The sequence below is a fragment of the Amblyomma mixtum genome, chromosome 6 (genome assembly GCF_055824585.1).
Source record: "Amblyomma mixtum isolate Tamu chromosome 6, ASM5582458v1, whole genome shotgun sequence".
Lineage (NCBI taxonomy): Eukaryota > Metazoa > Arthropoda > Arachnida > Ixodida > Ixodidae > Amblyomma > Amblyomma mixtum.
The window spans coordinates 118,478,215-118,498,743 of record NC_143017.1 but is presented as its reverse complement, the minus strand read 5'-3'; the positions used below and the strand labels follow the sequence as shown (position 1 = coordinate 118,498,743).

Sequence of the window (20,529 nt, the reverse complement as noted above, 5' to 3'; positions counted from 1 at the left end):
GTCGTCGTCGGCACCGTCCGTAATGGGTGCCGCACGGAGTGGCGCGAATCGGCCGGCGTTGTGTAAGCCACGGGCGCTTGCTTCGTGTTCGCCGCCCGTCTTCAGCAGCGCTGTGCGCGGGCCCACGCACATACACAAGTCGGAGTCGATCTGCGCGACGCAGATTGCCCTCCCGCGGAGTGGGCGAACCCGGCGTGCTGTGTTGCCGCTTCCGTCGTTCGGGATCATGTTCCCATATTTCCTGTTTTGTGTGTGTGTGTGTGTGTGTGTGTGTGTGTGTGTGTGTGTGTGTGTGTGTGTGTGTGTGTGTGTGTGTGTGTGTGTGTGTGTGTGTGTGTGTGTGTGTGTGTGTGTGTGTGTGTGTGTGTGTTTTGCTGCCTGTCGACGGAGCGTTTCCCATCACGATACTAGAGAGTTTTAGTATAGCGTACGTAGACATACGCAAAGGAATAGCATACGCTAAAATAGCTTCAGTCGTACTGTGCATGCGCCAAACGCTATTTCTAACCGATGGCTTACGTACGTTCGCGTTATGTACGCTATTTATCGAATTTAGCGTGCGTGCTCTTGCGCACGCCAGGAAAAATAGCGTTGTCAACATGGCGGCGCCTAAGTCCCCGCTTCGGAGAGAAAATGTCATGTTATTGGGTTTTTAGGCATATTCATTGCCCTTATATGGAGCGTATGATATTCGCTTTGCCTCATCTCGCCGACAGCAGCACGATTGAGAAATAAACTTGCCCTAGTTTGGATTCTGTGTAACGATTCCGCCGTTCCTAACCCTAAAAAAACGCCGCCGACTGTGGATTGGCTTGATTTGGATTTTTATGCTAGGGTAGCCATAGCCTCGCCAAAAGTAGCCGTTTCGGCTGTAGGGCAGTACAACGTTTATAGGGGCAGTAGGGGTCCGAAAGAATGCTAGTACGTACCATGACGTTCTTAAAAAACCTTGCTCGTTCGGTTACCTAAAAAAAAATTGAAAAAAGCTAGACCCTGCCCTGACTGCGCAGTGCGCGACTCATCGGGGACGCCATGCAACCGGCTATCTACGCGATACGACTTGGATCAGCTTGCCTGATGCCTTGGCTATAGTGCCTAGAATATACTGACACTATACCTTGGCTAAGCGCGAAAAATACGACACAAAATGTTTTGACATTATAACACCAGATGGCGCCACTACGGCCTTAGCTATCGTTGCGTTCTGGCGGTTGTACGGTAAACTAAAAGTGCTCTTGCGACTTCCACAGTAACCTCCCGCTAAATGCTTGCGTATAGCGTACGTAAGCGCTCATACGCTATACTAAAACTCTCTACTCATGCCTCGCGCGTTTTCCGTGCCTACGAAGATCTGCGTATGAGCGTGCTGCTAGGAATGCGAGTACTGTCAGGTCGGCACCGTTTTAAGCATGGAATGCTTTTAGCTCCCGTTGTAGGCAGTGTGGTGACGTCACGCCGAGACCGAGAGCAAACATCCGGGCACTGAATTCCACTCATCCGGGCACTGAAACGAGAGCATCCGGGCACCGTACGAGATTTAACGAGACTCTCTAGGCTTTGAGAGAGGGCCGCTTAGAGCAAGAGGGGATCTCCAGGGCGAGAAGGGCTTTGGACGGAAGAACTGCTTCCGCGCCGTCCCCAAGGATGGCGCTGCGGTGCCACACTCACGCATGTAAAAGACCGGCCGCTTGGCCTTCAGCTCATGACGTTTCCCCCCTTTGGCAGGCAGATGCATACACGCTCGCGGAGTATTCGAACGCGCTGCATATACATTCTTGTCAGGCCTGCGCCTCTCCGTGTCCGCGTACGCTTCTGCATCGTCCTGCATTTCAATGCCGCCACCGTCACAGCTACTTAAGCCGAGCAATGGAGCCTGATGAAAGGAGAGGTAGGAAGCGTCTTGCGGAAGGCGATCGCTTTGCGAGTGATACGCCACAGCAGAAGACTGCTCGCCCCTGCCGACAACGCCATGATTATGCGGCCGCTCACAGGAAACGATTGCGTCCACATGGACGAGTGCACAGTATGTGTGGTGTGGTGTGTTGAACACTAGACCCATTTCAAGATTTTGACTAGTACCATCTACAACCAATGTGTCATGCCCGTAAACATTTCATGCTTACTCTACTCTCGGTTAAGGGAGGGGCAGAGATTTTTTGCTTCATTAAGGAGTAGCCTCGGCAACAGCCGCCCAGCCTCGGGAATTTGCCCCGTCCCGTATACTTTCCCCTTTCTATCGGCGCTCATCTCTTAATCAGGCGTGCCCTCTCCGCCCGCCCCCTTCCCTCGTGTTATTGTCATCGTCATCACTTTCCCCTGTTCTCCGGACTTGCTACATCTTGTTCCTTTAATGTCCTAGAATTCATCGGCGCTGCGGTACTTTATTTTATACTTTCATTGAAAGGCTCACCGATCAATCTCGTCGTCCTCTACGCGCGACTTGCGTGCTGGCAAGCGACGAGCGCACAGATCCACCCTTCGGCGCGTCCTCCGGCCGGCCGGCGCCCGGGAATTCCGCGGTCGTGCTTTGATTACGCGGTAGCCGCGAGGAAAGCCGTAGATCCAACTGTGGCGTTCCAGCATACATTCGTGGGAGCTCTCAAGCGCTGCTCTCAAGCAGCCCGAATCACAGATTGGATCGCAATTTTTGCTTGTGAACGGGCGAGTCAAGTGATTACCTCTCCTGTTGTGAGAAATTACAGTCGGACTCGGAGGTTTTGCAGTTAACTGCGAAAAGCCGTGCCTAACCGCAATCTCTATGCGGAGTACTCCCGCCGCTGAGAAGAAAGAGAGAAGATAACTGAGCTTTTAAAGTTGGGCAAAAGTAACAAAAAAGTCTCGTCCGGAAAACGTGGATGGATTCCCCTGTGCGGACCAGGATGCCACCGAAGAGTAGTGGCTTTCATTTATTCCGCGCGTTGTTGTGATTAACGTGGCAGGGTTGAAATCGAAGTTTCCGCTCATCAATTCTGAGCACATGTCGGCGTTAGGCAGTTTTAGCGCGGCGTTTTGTCCCTTGACCGCTTTAGCGAAGCGCTACGCGCTGCTAAACGCAAGACTGTGGCGCCATCTAGGAAACAGACTGGAGATTGCTTGACTGCTCAAGCAAGGATTTCTTTGTTCCCTCTGTGCGTGCCATTCCATACAGTGCTTGAAGTGCTTTTGTGAATTTCCAGTGGCAAGGCAAAGTAATAAATGCGCGAAACGCCGCAGCGAGGCGGAAAGCGTATTTTACGTTCTGGGCGTTTTCATTAGATATGGAGGCCGCGTCCTCCGAAAGGTCTGTAGAGAGCCATAGTCGAGGGCGTGTCGGATAAAAAAAAAAAAAAAAAAACGGTGATCTGTACACCTTGTACTGCGTCTTCGAAGCGTGGCGTGAAACTCTGCTTTCGGTCTTTCGTCAGGCATTGCGTAACCTGTTTAATTAGCTCTCGTGTAGCGGCGGTCGTTTATTTGTGCGGTTCGCCTAAATAGCAGCAAATGTTTGCGCGAGCGGGGAGGCCTCTGTCGGCCGTTCCTGGAGCTCACAGGACTGACCGCGTCCACCCGTTGACTCTTTTGTGTTCCCTTTGATTTTTTGTGTTTTCCCGTTTCATTCTCCGAAGGAAAGCCGATTTCACCGCACCTTCGGTTTACTCTCTGCTCACCGCGCCGATTGAAATCGTTCAGTTTGAACGATGGCGTAAAATATGCCCCATTCTTAGCAATCCGTCCTGGCTGCTTGTTTCAAAAGAACTCTAGCTTTGCAAAGTTTTTTTTTTTTTTTTTCAGTCGTAAGAGTGTGATTTTAAGCTTCGCACGAAATCTGTCAACACGGAGCGATCGAGCAAGCATAGTGGCGTCCTCTTCTCGCACTGACCCAGCTCAGCAGCGACAGTGTTCTTTCGATTTCGCGACATCGACATGTGACTCTTTAAGTGCAAGCGACAGGTTTGTGCGAAAAAATGACGTCCATTCGTATTATTTTAATTTGGGCAGAGGTGACTGTTCCTCCCAGCCCGGACTATCGACAGATGCTCCTCTGTAGCTTTCGTTTCCGCCCTTGCCGAGGATGTTAACAGCTTTCAGGCCCTCGTTGAAGGTTCCGGCCACGTTCTGAACGATTCCGTGTCACCAGAGGCGTAGCGACTCGCTTTTAAATACTTGGGATTTTTAAACAGCAGCGCGTGGCTCGCTGTGTAGCTGTGCACGACGCAACGCAGCTGCGAGCTGCGCTACGCCGAGTCGTGCGGATCTGCCGGGCGTCGTCATCTTGTGTGTGCCCTCTCCCTCGCGCATGCGTGCAGCAGCCTTACCCTCCTCTTTACTCCGGGCTGGAAAACTGGGTCGCGCACCGTGGCTCCGGAGGTCGTTGCTCCTCGACCCTTTCGGACCGCCGCTCTCGCTCTCTCAGGGGGCCTTCCTTGGCTTTTGTTCTGGCCGGAACCCCCCTTTCCCTGCGCGTATGCTTTGTGTGTGTCTGTCTCTCTCCCTTTCTCTACTCCACCTCCTTGGCTGCTTTGGAAAAGCAGAGGGCGAAGTGCACGCTTGCAAACAACCGCAGACTACTACGGCACGACGCTTTCTGCTCCCGGTGCTTGGCGTCCGTCACGCGTCACTCCGTCAATCGCTGTGCCTCCTTTCCCATTTTCATTCACGCTGGCCTCTTAGCTGCTATTCTCTCTCTCTGTGCATAGCTGTGTGGCTGTGGGGATTAGGGCGCCATGATAAGGATCATGTAAGGTACCTGGGCAAATGCGCGAACCAGGTGCTATGGGGGAGGGGGGGGGGGGGACTATTGGATTACGGTAGGCGATTCAGGGCTGCATCTTTTCGCCTTCGTGCTGCGCTATTCAAATTCACATGTGGGCCGCGAACTCCGTGTGAAAGAATAAGTGACCACACCTGCGGAGGTTCATGCAGTTTTCCTTTGCTGTTTGTTGTTTATTCCGGCTAATGCTAACTTTAGGACGCTACAGCAGAACGGAAGAAAAACGGCGCTGTCTTGAAGGCCGGTCCCCCCAAGCGGTCGAAGCTTATCCGCAGCAGTAATCCGACCTCCATTACGTCGTGCCTACGCCACATGTGCCCGGATGAAGATCTGGCCGCGTAGAGATTGTTCTCTTGCCATCTCCCGTTTCCGCTCAGGCCTCTTGGAACTCGGCAAAGAACGCGGCTGTGCGGATCGCCCGTACACTGCAGGATCGCGGAACAGCCGTGAGTCTAGCGCCGGAAGCGCCTCGGCGGGCATTGTTCCTGGTCCCGCAGGGGCGAACGGGGCTTGAAGCGGTGTCGGCGTGGGCAGACACGAACGCGAAGCGTCTTCGTGCTTTGTCTCGACGTCGTATAGCGAAGAGCGACGGCAGCGTCCGCGCTGGAGCGTGGCCAGCGTGAATCGGGCGGTAGCTGCCGCCGCCGCTGCATCATTCTGGCAGCGTCATCGACGTATGCCCCCTTCTCTACGGGGGGGCCCGTGGTCGCCCCGTTCGCGTACGCCTCCTCCTGTTTTCGCGTGCGCGCCCCCCATGTTTGCCTCTTGCATAGGGTGCGCGCAGGCCGGTCGGCTGCATCGCGACGCTGGTCCAGGAATAGCCTCCCTCTCCGCCGCCGTCTCTGGAATGGGCTCGCACCCACGTGTGGCGGGATCCCAGTGAGGATCTTAGATTGCTTCGCGAAGTTTTGAGGTGCATAGGGTATAATGTAGCCATGTAGAATATAATGTTAACAGCCTCCGCGCCATGGTGTGGTAAAAGGCATGCTGCATGCGTAACGTTTCTGCGAAGAGTCTGTGCAGACACGAAGGCGACACGGCAGCTGTGCTTAACATTTTAATCCCCGCTGCGCAGGCCATAGAGTTGGCGGGCCAAACTTTTGGTACTCCGGTGTGTGGTGGGAGCGTTTGGTGTGAAGGTGTGAAAACTCGACGTGCGCTGGACTGAAATGCATCGCTGCACTTGTAGCTTTCGATACCCAGTGCCCTTGAAAGAAAGTACTTGATCGTCGTCGAGTTGTGTTTTGCGACCGCATTTAGTCGCAGCTCTATGCAAGAAGTGGTTCGAACCCAGGCCCTGTGCGTGGCAGGCGGGCACGCAACGCATACGCCACGAAGGGTCGTTGGTTCCGCTTCATCGCTTTGCATTTGAGTGGCTTCGATCGAGCCAGCGGCTCTACTACGTACCGAGGGTGTCGTAGTCTGTCTGCTACGACGAAAGACGAAGATCATTCATTGTACACACCGCTCCACAAAACTGATGTCTGAGGGGAAGGGCGACTGGAGAAGGCGATCGTAGCGGCGGCGCGCTTGATACCGCGGAGGCCGCGGATCTCGGTTGCTGCGGCAGGACGCTGGAGCGTGCGTCCTAATGACCGATTGAAGCGAATGAAGAAAAAAAAAAAAGAAAAGGGACTGTGGAAGGGGAGAGGCGGTCCACGGGTGGCTGGCTCGCCGGCGTTCGTTGTCCGCGGTTTTTTTTTTTTTTTTGCGTTGTACCGCGCGCGCGGAACCGCGTCGTTCGTGGCTCGCTTTCACTGCGGCGCGCGCGGACTCGCCGCGGCGTTTCCTTCCTTTCGTCGCTGTCCGGTCGCCCGTCGCGTTTTGCATTCGTTTCTTTCGTTTGTTCGTGTGTGGGTGTGCGTGTGGGTGTGCGTGCGCGTGTGCGTGTGTGTGCGTGCGTGTGTGTGTGTGTGTGAGAGAGGGGGGGGGGAGAGAGCTGGCTTTGTTTTGTGGCGGTGACCGCAGACGCGGCGAATGCAAGGCTGGTCGTTTAATACACGCCCCGTGACCGAAGTGTTTTTTTCTGGACCAGAACTCCAACTCGTGATCTGGTAGCGCTGTCCCATAGCTTATTACAAGACGCGCGAAGCGGATGACACCGAGGCGAAGCATAGTTTCGCCCTTGCCGACAACCCGAAGCATGTGAGCTTGAGGTGCTGTGCATTTAGGGACATTGGTGTCGGGTTTGCAGTAACGTTACTCGCTTCCTTGTTACGCACCGCTATGGACTGTTGTGTAGGTGACGCGGCCTGGCCTTTGATGTCGACGTCTGTCATTGGCACTGCCTCCACTCGTTTTCGCGGTAGCAGTAGTTGTAATAAACTTCATTATTTGGCTGCGAAGTTAAGCGCCAAGGAGGTCGACGGCTTGTCGGACCAGGGCCACGAGAGGGGGTGAGGGCAATACGGGAACTGAATGCAACGATAAAATGCGTGCGTCATTGCGGGTGTCTAGACGGAAGTGTAATCGTTATTGAAGCCTCTGCGGAAGAGTTGCTTTCTTTTTTTTATAGTCGATAACTTCGCTGTGCTATGTGGTGACATTTGTGGAGCGCAGTTTATTTTTTTTTTTTTTCATTACTTCGAAGAGTTCGCTCTTCATCGTGGCGCCAGCGTAAACGTAAAGGGCAGCTCGGGACGAGAGTCGTGTTTTGCAATCGCACGCGCCCGTTTGCGGCGTGTGTGCATTGTTAAGAGGCCCCTGTTCGCGGGAAAACAAAGGGGGCCGATCGCGCTGTGTGTTATCCCGCTTGTTGCGATGTGATGGCGCTGCGGCGAGGCTTTTCGTGGCATTGTGCAATGCTGAGCACCACCGGCGCTTGGTGTTTTCCTCGGGCGCCTGCTGAGGTCCGTGCGTGTGGCGTCGTGCACAATGGCATGCCCGTGTGCGTCTGCGTTGTGTGCTTGGGAGAGGGGGAGCTCATTCTGGGCGGAACGATGAGCGCCGGAGGTGATTGACTCCCGAGCGATGCTTGTGCCGCTGTTTTGTGCGTGCGGGAGATTGAGAGAGGGAGGGAGCGCTGGAGCCATTCTGCTGTTTTTTGCCGCGGTGCTGAGCCGGCGAGACGACCTTGGATTTGTTTTTTGGGACGCAGAAGGTGGCGAGAAGGAGAGCGGGTGTAGAGGAGGGTCTCGGCGGGCGAGCGATGCTAATAGGGTTAGCGTCTCTTCCGCTGCACGCTTTGGTGGCGCTGCGTACGTTACTGCGGCGTCTGCAGGGCCCAAGAGTTGCGTGGCCATGGGGGCTTACTTTTAGCTCTGCCCGTTTCTTCCGACAGGTAGCACTCTGGCCCATTTTTACTCAAGGAGAGAACATGTCGTGGCGGTTGAATGTTTGAAACGAGGTCTTTTTGAGACGGCATTCTAGACGTAGCTGCGGCTAAAATGGGGCCTTGCTAGAGTCATCGAGGTTGTATTCAAGGGTGCTCAAAGAGGATGACATGCCCTGTCTGGAGAGCAGCTTGTAATGCTAACTTTTTCGTCAACCCCTGAAACTTCAAACGTAATGCACATGAAGTGGTGCAAAGCCCAGATAGATATCATTAGGTTTGGCGAGTGCACGCGGTCCAATTTGAAATGGGACGAACGCGTGCTTGATTTTAGTTCGATCCGAGTTTCTGGTTGCAACGGGCGCACTGAACATTGTTTGGTGCTCTAAGCCGCAATTTTTGTTTCTATTTGTTTGTTCTGTTCTCTGTTCTGTTTGTTTGTTTCCTACACTCGGGTTCATTTGGCGGTGCACAACTGAGCGCATTTGTAAGAAACTATTAGAACAACTGGATGAGAGTTAAACTTCGCTGAAGTGGAGCTTGTTTTCGAGCCTCAAGTGAACGAAATGTCCAGCGTTTTTTTTTTTTTCTTTCCCTATCCTCTGCAGTACTTCAGCACACTGATAACGAGAAAATAGACGGTCCCAGCGACTACGCGGAGATGCCGAAATCATCATTACTTATGTCCGCTCACTGCCATCCGTTTGTATTTTCAGATCGGGCCTGTTTTCGTTGATATCTCGTCTGGCCCCATTACCACGCTACGGGAATGTCAGTAATGCGCTGTAACCCGTCTGCGAACTCTCACTGATCTCGGGCGGCGGAATAAGTTGAGCTTAGTTACCGATTAATACGAGAGCGAACATATGCAAGTACGTATTTTTTTAAACTGCTGACCACCCCCCTTCTGGTCAGTCGGGGAACCTTGCTGACGTCGCGGCGTGGTTTAGAGACTACCGCCGCTCCGAAAATTCACTCGTACATTCCGAGCCTTTATTATGCCGCATTGATCGAGATCCTCTCGATCAATGCTTAGTTACGTAATGCATGTGCGTTTATGGCTGAGAGTCGAGGACATTGAAAAAGGAACCTTTGCTTTTTTTTTTTTTTACTTAGAGCAGCTTGTGCCAGCTGCGTTCATGGCGTGTTGTGGGCGGTTTCACTGACGCAACCCGTGGCGCGGTACGTTGTTTGATAACACACCTGTGGCCTCGTCAGACGTGTTTCCGCGAGCTGTGCACCGAGCGCTGGCTTCTCAACTTCATTTCTGTCACCTGGTGGGAAAAACGTGAACAGTGCGGCGGAATGGGAAAGCGGCTGTACATTCCGTTGATTAAACATTCTTGATTGCTGTGCACAAGCGTCGGAGCTTTTCGAACTGAAAGCTTGCAGCATTTCGCTTCGGCGTCGGTCGCAGCCATCCGTGTCGGTTTAGGATGGTTACGGTTAGGATGGCCGCTCCGACTACGTCGAAATATCACGCGAGAGCCCTGCATCGAGAGTGGATTATCCGATCGCTTGACATCTGGCGTGTCTGCAGCTTACCCTTTGCGCGCTTATTTCCGTCGGCATACGCGGTTGCACCGAGCTGACACGTCTGATGGATAAGGGCCGATGTGTGCGTCGTTGATGCACTTTTCGTGCTATCGGAAGTCAGTCTGGCCGCCAGGCTTTTCTCCTGCAGAGATTGCCAGCGGGCCATGATTGCAGTGATTCTGCATATTCGAAGGTTACTGTTTGCGTGGCAAGTGGGCCAGCCTTCCCTTGCCAGTAGACGGTGGCACGCTTTCCCGTGAACTCGGGGACTCTGCTGCACTGGCGTATTTCTCTCCCATTTTGCGGGAATGGGCCACCGCTCAGCGTTTTGAGAGTGCGGTTCGGTTGATCTTTCGGCAGATCTCCATCACGTGAGCCGGGAAGGTGTGCGCAGTGCCCGGGATGCTGCGGTGGAAAATGCTGCCGAAAGTTCGCACGAAGCGATCAGGAAGACGGCGCGTGTGAACGGTTTAAGAGATGTGCAAGAAACAGTATCGCGTGTAAGGAACGCGGTCGCCCTGCAGTGTATACGCAACAGTGCATCGCAGCAGCACGCGTGTACGCGTACGCCTTCCCGGACCCATGCAGAGATGCTGCGCAAGCGTCCGCGCTCGTTAGTGGCATTTCGAAATTGCTCACTCGGCTCCTCTGATGTCGGCGCTGCGGCTAACGGTGCTGCCTGCCCGATGTTCGGCACGTATACCATTTACTCTGCGCGCGCGCTTTTCCGCCCGTAATGCGATGCGGCGACCCTCGCCACGCTGCTGCGCACGCGCTACGCGATGCGGAGGCAAATTAAGGTCACCGGGCGCGTTTCCCGCTTGTTTTAGGCGCAGGAAGGAGGAGGAGGAGCCGGTCTCTTAGCGGAGGGGGCTCCTCGTTCGAGAACAAAGGCGGCGGCGGATCCTATTGCGCCGAACGCGTGTTTAGCGCGAGCTTTGTCCTACAGGGCTCGGCATTTGTTGTAGAGGTCGGCGCGAAGTCGAGGTCGGCTGGAAGTCGTCCTTTGACCGCCTTCGCGCCGCAGGTCGACGGCACTCTCGTGCTGCCGTAACCCGACCGCCGTGAAAATTTCATTAGCAGCAAGATTAACAGAACTCGTTCCGTGTTAGTAGTACCCGCAGCAGGCCTTTACTGGATGTTCGCAACGTTAAGTTGGCGTCATGCTTACGAGCGCGTCACTCGCGCAGCTAACGCAGGGCAGAGCTCAAGGCGTGACGCGGGCTGCAGCCGCTGACGCGCTCAAGAAACGCTAAAGGTTTGGTTTGGTTTATGGGGTTTAACGTCCCAAAGCGACTAAGGCTATGAGAGACGCCGTAGTGGAGGGCTCCGGAAATTTCGACCACCTGGGGTTCTTTAACGTGCACTGACATCGCACAGTACACGGGCCTGTAGAATTTCTCCTCCAAAGAAATTCCGGCCGCGGCGGCTGGAATTTCTTTGGAGGAGAAATTCTAGAGGCCCGTGTACTGTGCGATGTCAGTGCACGTTAAAGAACCCCAGGTGGTCGAAATTTCCGGAGCCCTCCACTACGGCGTCTCTCATAGCCTTAGTCGCTTTGGGACGTTAAACCCCATAAACCAAACCAAACCTTTAGCGTTTCTTGAGCGCGTCAGCGGCTGCAGCCCGCGTCACGCCTTGAGCTCTGCCCTGCGTTAGCTGCGCGAGTGACGCGCTCGTAAGTACGTATCTCTGCACCGGTATTGCTTTTACTGCTCCGGTTCTTGGTGAGGCGGAAAGATGGAGGCGTGCGAAGTTCGAATGCCGTGTAAAACATCTCTTCGACCGGTATTGAGGCGTAATCGCAAAAAATATGCGCCTGCCTTTTGTCAACATGATGTGACGTGTTCGGTCATTCTTCGTGAAACTGTTTTGCGAGCAGGGGCTTCGTAGCATCTGCAGCGAAGTGAAACGGAGCTGTCGCCCACGATGTTAGTGTAATAATAGCAGTTCAGCTGTCTCCCACGCGGTGGTTTAAGTGGTTTGGGCATTCCACTTGTTGAGTCCGAGGACGCGGGTTGTTTCCGGCCGCGGTGGCCGCGTTTCGATGCTAATCGCTGTGTGCTGCGCTCGCTAAAGAACCCCAAGTCGTCTAAATTAATCCGGAGCCCATCACTACTGTTCTCCTTGCAGCTGATGTGTCAATGGGGCATTCAACCTCATATATCTTACCATTAAATAGCCCTGCCAAACGTGAGCCCGGAAGAATTTTGGGATTAGGCTCATTTTGTTTCATCAAAGGCGCACGATGCGCTGTCGTATATACGGCCAAAGGGCCTCGGAAATGAATGTATTCTTAGGATCCCGAAGGGTTTGCGTCAGGTAACTTGAGAGCGTTTTATAAACAAAACAGAAAGCGGTGTTCTTTTCCACCAGCGATGTCATCGCCAAGCTCTATGACGGCCGCGTACCGCATTTCCGGTTGTGTAAGCCGGCATTTTATTTTTCGATCTAGTTCGTCAGTAACAGTGGTTGAATCAGGTAGCTGTATTTCTGAAGCTCTTGCAGTCGACACCTTCGGACAGAGAGTGGCAGTGAGCATTCATTTGTTCGACCTTTGGGCGGCACGGTCCGGTTTCAGTGGAACTACACGTCTTCGCCGGAAAGACTTGTGGCTGTGTGTGCTGTTTTCTTAAATTTTTCCTGTAATGTTTTCGAAACTGTATGCGGAGGGAGGGCCTCGTCAGGCTAGTAGCCTTTAGCTCTCCCTTCGCTTTTTCCTTGTATTGGAAAGAAACCAATAAACAAACAAGTACCGTGTGTCCGGGGCGTATAAAAGCAGGGGTTACACTTTACGATGTTTATATTTACTTATTTCGGCGGATTGTTATTGGCTGGTATCGGTTTTATTTTTTTTTTGAGTGATATATATGTCCCCCCCTCTCCCCCCGGTCAAAAGTCACGTGTGGTTTAATTTTGCTTGTTTGCTTGCGAGAGCAGTTGACACACCAGTAATCAACGCATAAATAAGCTGTCGTGAATAGAACAATGTAATTTGGAACACTGTTGCCGTAAAGAAATGCAACATTGCAGAAGTTGAATGCTCGGGCGTAGGACAAAACTGTAAATATATACCTTTTTTAAAAACTGTGTGCACGGCAGTACCCGGTTACCAAAGGGCGAGGTATGAAGGCATGATATATATAAAGAGAGGTTGTCCCAACACGTGTCTCGCCTAATCTTGCAGTTCGTTCTGTTCTAGAGGCCCGTGTACTGTGCGATGTCAGTGCACGTTAAAGAATCCCAGATGATCGAAATTTCCGGAGCCCTTCATTACGGTGTCCCCATAGCCTGAGTCGCTTTGGGACGTTAAACCCCAATAAACCAAACCAAACCTAAGCTCCTTCACGTGTATAAGGCTCCCAAGCATGTCAAACAGTGCCTGCCGCCTTGGTTTCGCTGGTCCTGCGTGAGCTTTGCTGCTTGTTCAGTTGGATTGAATGCCTGCAATCACTGGGACATTGCTCGACCACTCGACCAGAACATCGGGTGATATTTCGTGCCGTGTTTTATTGCAAAGACAGGCGCTGTTATTTCCACTGTAAAGTAGAGCGAGAATGGACACAACTGCGCCGTCAGCGCAGTTTTGACCATTCTCTGCCGTTCGCAGCGCCAGAATGTGTTCCAAACATGAAACGCTTTTTTTTTATCTCCCGTTGTCGTCGACCTTGAAGGGGCGTCAAGCCAAAAGCGAGAGCCAACATACGGGTACCGGTTTCCCGTCATCCGGGCACCGGTTTCCCGCAATCCGGGCACCGGTTTCCCGCAATCCGGGAGCCGAAACGGTATCATCTGGTCACGAGATTCGGGAACGAGATTTAACGAGACGAGTTCTGCGCTCTCTAAGCCGTCGTACAGGACCGGCTTACAACCGCTCATATGCAAACGCTAGGTGCTGCCGATGAGAGGTGCGCAGCTCGGAACAACGAACGCCTTCCGCGCCACCTTCAAGGACTGCGCCACGGTCCCACAAACTCACGCACGTAGAAGACCGCCCGGCGCCGGCGGTCGAGTGCTATGCCCGTAACCATTCATGCTTACATCTGCTCACGAATGTGAAGATGCTTTGATGTAGAAAGCTCGTCCAGCCTTCTTGAGTGCGGAACGTTACGATAATACGGAACGGGTAACTCAGCTAGGCAGAAAACCGTTGCCTTCCGCCTTTGCCTGAGCATCTTTTGCCATGGGTCTTTCTGCTGGAAGCGTGTGCCGTGTTAATCTTCGGGCATTCCTGCAAGCTCATACCACGCCGCCGCGGTGGCTCATTGGTTATGGCGCTTGGCTGCTGATCCGAAAGACGCGGGTTCGATCCCGGAAGCGGCGGTCGCATTTCGATGGAGGCGAAATTCTGGAGACTTGAGTACTGTGCGATGTCAGTGCACGTTAAAGAACTCCAGGTGGTCGTAAGTTCCTTCACTACGGCGACCCTCATAGCCCGAGTCGCTTTGCGACGTTAAAACCCCATAAACCATAAGCCGTTTCTGTTTTTGTTTGTTTCGTGCCAACAGCCGGCAGAGCGCAGCGTGGCGGTGGTCCCTGGACCGGGCCGCGGTGGCTTCCCGCTGGACCTGGCTGCAGGCGCAGGTCGCCGACCTCGAGTTCCGCATCCGCCAGCAGACGGACCTGTGCCGCCAGCTGCGGAGGGCCAAGGGAGCCGTGCGCGTGGAAGGGGACGACCCGTCCGCCGCCCTGCAGCCCGACACACCTTCGCCACCCGCGCTCAATGGCACGGTCGTCCTCAACGGGGACGCGGACCATGAGCGCGACAAGGCCCTGGCCGACTCCTCCCTCGACGCGGCAGTCCACGAGGGCTGCTCCGCCGGGGCGCTCCCCGCCGCGCCGCCGCCGACGGCCAAGCCCAACGGCCTGGTGCTGTCCACGCCCGACCTGGTGCCAGGCGGCGGCTGCGCACGGACTCGGGCGCTGGCGGCTGGCTTCCGCAAGCGCAAAGTGGTGGTTGCCGCGTCGGCGCTCGCCTCCGCGCGCAAGTCGGCCCGCCTGTCGGCCACCGTGCAGTGTCCGTGTCGTTCCGTGTGCGGCCCCACGTCGCCCGGCGCCGCGGCCGCCGGCTGGGGCTCGGACTTGGCCGCCACGGCGCCGACGCCGGCCCCCGCGCCTCCGCTGCTGGCTGCGGCGCCCGTCGGCTCGCCGTCTGCCGCCGTGACGACGCTGCCAGCTCCTCCCCCCGCGGTGCCGCCGTGCCCGGCCCCGTCGCCCTCCCCGGCCGCCGTCGGTGGGTCGGGCGTGGAGGCCCCGGGTGTGAGCCTTCCGCCCCTGTCGCCGTGCCTGGTGTGCGGCGGCCGCTACAACAGTGTGCGGCCGCTGGACGCCGAGCTCATGACGCGCCAGGAGAAGGCGGCGCTGCTCGACCCGGGCTTCCACGCGGTGCTCTCGTTCCCCTCCGGTGAGTACGAGGCCTATCGCCGCTTTGCCGCAGACGCGTCGAGGCGCTGTGCTGGTGGTGCGCGTGCACCAGCTGGTGCCAAGTCATGGTGCAAGACATGATCAGTACTGTGATTCGTGCGCCGCTTGTGGCACACCCCAGCGTCTCAACATACTACCCCCTCTGACCAGCCCCAGACTGTAGCCAAGTGTGCTTGCCCTAACGGCTCTTACTTTGGTGCTCTTATGTGACGCTGCCATGAAGAACGCTTGTTTTTTTCTTTGCCCCTTTCTTTCACGGTGTTCTTTGTGCCAAACTGAATGCTTTGTGCAGGGATAGCGAGACATTTGTGTGGTGCTGCAGCTTGTATATATCAGCGAGTAAAGCATTTTACCATACTGTTAAAAGCCCAAACCACGAAGCAGCACTTGCTCAAAGTGTCTACCGCTGCCAGCAGTAGAGGGTGGCCAAACACTTGGGTGCTTATGAGCTGACGTCTCCAAATGCAGGCATGATGAGATTGTGAATGTTCGGGATCTCCAGCATGTAGCTAATAGCCCTATTCAGCCTACTACAGGAGCAAAGTGAAGAGCCTCCTCAGGGCGATTTTGCCTTGCAGTAGTGGACCATGCGTGTGGCGGTGGCACAGTAGCGCTGATTAACTTTTTTGCTTACCGCGCAAAAATTTGGGTGTATTGAAAGAAATTTGTTTTATTAGAACCTCCAAACACATCGCACATTGGAATACATGATAGTGTGGCTTATTAGTTGCACTTTCGAATGCAAAAATTGCTAGAGTTGTACGTGCAAAACTTTTCAGACATTTATTGGTTAAACATGCCGGTAACACACATAAAAAAATACTAGCTAAACAAAAATAAGTAACTGCAATGAGCCAGAACTTTATTAAAAAGAAATTAAAATATGCAAAACGTTGTACATGCTCTTAGCTACTATTCTTTTGATTTTCAGCTGTGTACATAATAATCTTGCGATTTTCAGCTGCGTACATAATACAGTGCACTTACCGTGGCCTTTCAAGTTAGGCAGTATGACTGCTATGCCACTAAAGGAAGCAGTAGCATAAGGACACGAAACAGAGGTAGATGTGGGATGTGCTGCACATTTCGCTTGTTCAGAGTTCTGTTGTATTTTTTTTTATAGCAGTGCTTGCAGTTCCTATTTTTTTCCATTCTTTTTTTGCTTGGTAGGAACAAAAAGCAATAAGAAGAGTGAGAAATTCCTAAAAGCTCGTGGCCTTCCTTGACATCGTCATAATTAAAAACATGCGGGCACATTTGATAAAATGTCTTGGCAGTGTGTTGCAAAGACCCTAAAGCACCAAACAAAATCACCCTCATCATTTGCAAATCAGGCACACTACATAAAATACGTGAGCGTCAAAACGGAACACAAGCAGGTGCTTGCTGTCACGAACCTCTGAGATGAAGTCCGACCATTCCATGTGGTTGCCCAACTCGCCACTACTGCTCTAAAGAAGAAAAAAAAAGACTGCATAAGGACATACCAAAGTGCTCAGTGGAGAGTCTTTTGCCTGTGAGTAGCGCGCAGCGTAACGGACACCATGATTGGCAACCAGTAGGCTATGTCTGGTCAATGTTTCATTTTTCACGTCGGCTCCTCGCGTTAGGCAATGGAAAAACAGAACTGAAATCAAAGAAATGGTGGTATAGAAGCAAACTAGATGGCACAACTTGTACAGGAGCTTCACCTTGAATTTTTGGTGGCAGGTCGAAAACGTGGGTCATATATGACTCGTGGCCTATGGCACGGTAAGGGAACAGTTAATCCTGAAGTTGATGCCCATACATAGCTTTTCATTGGCGGCCGTTGCCCCCCACCTGCGATGCATTTCCGGCGCATGCGAGATATGAAATTGCCATATCTTAGCACAGACCGCAAGGCGTTCTGTCGTTCAGAGGTATACTACCTTTCATCTGGTGGCAGAAAAATCTGGAAAAGATGGCTCAGCAGACAAAGGATCGATGATTTATGCCCACACTGGGTCTCTTGAGCTCCATTTGTAACTGCTGTTGGCCTCTTATCTGTATTGAGTGGTTTGATTGGTGGCAGCTGCTACAGCACAGGTTCTTCCACTCATGTCGTGTGCAGCCATTTCATCTGAGGTGCTATCATGTGTTTATGTGGCCGATTACTGAGTTCAATGCATACTGTCTCTGAAGACCTCAGTGATCGGCTGTAGGACTGTCATGATGGAACAGCAGAGCAGCATGCGCACATCGTGCTCACCAGTGCTGCCGCTTCTTTGCATAGTTTAATGGTGGTTTTCTTCCGGGGTCACTCGCTGTCCATGGAGTGTACTCCAGCTCCCTTTGGTGCAAATGCGTCGAGCGCTGCTTGCGTGGATGTGAGATTCGCAGCAGATGTTGATGGAGGAGCATGACGTGGGGCCTTCTTGATAAGCTTGGGCGAGCTGGTGGCAGGCTTTCCTGCTGAGACTAGTGCTAGTGGAGTTGCTGAATAGAGGCCACCGCCGTGATAAGGACCGGCCTTAAAGGCGCGTTGTAGCCGAGATGTCCATGCATTTGCTGACAACGTGCTCCCTAAGAGTTCTAGTGCGCAGTAGTGATCGCTCGATGTGAAATGTGTTTAGAAGACAGCACGCAGTAGCGGGTTTGTTTCGTGGTTTGTGGTTGGGAATGGGAACCCCGCTTGTCCGCGTCGGCCGTGGTCTTGCTGCGCTGCGAGAAGGGCGGAGCGGAGGGTCATAGCGAGGCGCGGGTACGCGTGCCTCGGACGACCTCCGTGTCGAACTCTGCGCGACCCTAGTCGATCGAACTGTCTTCCCTTGGAATGGCGCCGACTGTCGTCGCATGCGCCGCCTCTGTTCTCGTGCATCTTTCGCGTACTCTCCCGCGGCGTAGTAATTACTCTCTAGTGCGCATAACGGTGGTGTGACCTTGATCGCACAAAAGCAGCAACGAGATGGAGAGAAACGTACGCGAGGACGCGCATAGCTGGACGCGTGGCGCGCTGTCGGCTCTGTTGACGCCGCCAGGCTTAGCGCTCGCTAGAGTCACTGGAGCAGTTTTCACAGCACCGCGATCCTTTTCCGCCTCCACTGGCCTTGGAAGTGTGGGATGTGGTGAAGGTGTCGAATGACGAGGCGAACGCCTGGTGTCCAGAGGAGAGAGATCGGCGTTGGTCCCCTTTCGAAGTCCCTCGTCGCGTACACCACGCCTCGTACGAAGATTGAGTTATAGGTGCACTGAAGAGAATTCTGAACTTGTCTTTTTGCCCCGGGAACTAGATCTACACGTTCCTAGCATTCTTAGAAAGAGTGACTTATTGCCCTGTGTGGCCGATTTCCCCGATTAAATCGAATTAACGTCCGGCTCCCGCCTTTTTTTTTTTTTTTTAATTCTCCCTCGTACGGTTGGCGGAGTCGACCAACGCGTGGAGCGCCTTTCACCCAGTCCCGTGGAGGCTTTGCTTTCGCTTTATTTTGTTTTTTAGGTTTCCATGAATAAATAGTTTCATTCGCAGATAATATGCCCGCAAAATAAGCCCGCAGAAATAAAAATACGCGCGGACTATTTGCTACTACGGACTACTACGTACTACTCCGCCGATGGCAGGGCGGCAAGCCGCCACGGGACTGGGTGAAAGGCGCTCCACGCGTTGGTCGACTCCGCCCATCGTGCGAGGGAGAATTAAAGAAAAAAGGCAGGAGCCGGACGTTAATTCGATTTAATTAGGGAAATCGGCCACACAGGGCAGTAAGTCGCAGTTTCTAAGAATGCTGGGAACGTGTAGATCGAGTTCCCGCGGCAAAAAGACAAGTTCAGATTCCTCTTCAGTGCACCTTTAAGCCGCAAGCGGCGCCACTGACACTACAGAAAGCTTCATGGTAGTCGTCGTTCAATGTTGCCTGCACTACGTGCTGCGTATCCTCAAGTCTTGCTGCAGTGACTCTACTGAAGACTGACCCCCGTATTCACAAACGCACCTTACACTTATCTTTTCTCTTCATTCACTTAAGAGGGCCCTATCGTGTTTCACAATCAAAACTTATACTTAAACTGAGCAGTTTTGCGGCCTTAACTTATGGGTAAGTGGGCATTTTTCAAGGTAGGCTGGGAGCTACCTTAACGCGCTTCTTATCACATCCAAGATGGCTACCCACTATGAAAGCTTCTCTGCGCAAGTCGACTTCGTCGCCTTGAGAAGAGAAATGGAAAGCCGGGAAGGTCGACCATATGGGAATACATTACGGCGCATACTTCGGGACCGCATCAACCCAATGGAACATTACGAAGACAGGGAATTTCTCTCCCGGTCCGTTGTGGGAGGCAATTCTTTACTATGGGATCAGCGGCCCGGTTCGGATGACGCGGCTGTGTTACGTTCTGTGCGAGCCGAGTGAGACGCGCGCCGGCGTTCTGGGCCAGCGGAGTGAGACGCGCGCCGGCGTTCTGGGCCAGCCGAGTGAGACGCGCGCCGGCGTTAAACAGAAAATATATACAAAAAACAAAACCGAAGCAACTGTTTTCAGGGAGAGAAAAAGAAAAAAGCAGCTCCGAATAACGCACGAGCAAAAGCTGCGAACGCACGCACACATATACACAACAGTTAGGACTGGATTGGATCTGAACGACCGCATCTGTGGCCAGACTGAAAACGACGATCGGCTGAAAAGAGCATTTCCGCTCTTACGTTTGCATTAAGCTTCGCGAACACAAGAATCAGAACTTAATTTTCGTTTATAGTCACTAGCAGCATGTTATTTTTTAAAAAAACGTGCAATTAAGCGCTAAAATAGTTGGTAGCCTCGTTCTCAGGCATACTTTTCTGAACGATAAGTGGCCCTTTCATAAGGCGTCCTTTTGGTGCGTTAAGGCGGGTTTTGGAGTCGAACTTAAGCTTTCCCTCAATCTTGTACTTTCTGTGTCCTTATGAAAGTTGCGCTTTTGCCATAAGTGTAAGGCTGGTTTGCGAATACGGGGGTAAGCGAGCGGTAGCTTTCCAGTGAAACGCACGCATACGTTGGCATTCGGGCCATGAGGGACGCCGTGATGAAGGGCTCCGGGAAATTTAGACTAAACGTACCACAGTACACGGGCCTCTAGCATATCGCCTCCATCGAATCGCGGTGAGGCTGCGGGCAGCGTTTGCGCTTTTCACACCAGGCGGCTGCGTGGTGCCAAGGCTGGCGCACTTGTATCGTTTCGCCCCCGTCTCTCTGTGCCCGACGGCGGCGTCCGTCGCTGACAGCCGCTCTCCATTCCTCCCTGCCTTCACTCGTGAGGCGTGTACTCTGGAAAAGCGGACCAGGGCTGCTGCCTGCCTCGAATCTCGTGGATTGTGCGCAGTTTTATCTCACCGGTGCTGACGTTTAGAATATGCCTCACCGCTCAAAGCGAGCGAACCTATGTGATGTGCGTCATTTTGCAACAAACGACCTTTCTGTTCTGGAGATTTGTCGCATCTTGGCTGCGAATAAAGTAGGCTTTTTTTTTTTCTTTTCGTATCATTCCGGGTCACGCGTAGGCGAGGGCACGGCACGCTGGGCAGGGTGTAATGCCCTCGCCTTCGGAGAGGTAGTAA

General features: G+C 53.3%; 1 protein-coding gene across 1 annotated transcript in view; it reads left to right on the top strand.

Annotated features, from left to right (window-relative positions):
- Positions 1 to 20,529, top strand: part of nsl1 (non-specific lethal 1) — a 97,297-nt gene that overhangs the window by 34,288 nt on the left and 42,480 nt on the right. Inside the window, exon 2 of the mRNA XM_089548950.1 lies at positions 14,066 to 14,961. Coding sequence (XP_089405076.1) covers positions 14,066 to 14,961 — 896 coding nt within the window. The remainder of the gene's footprint in view (positions 1 to 14,065; positions 14,962 to 20,529) is intronic.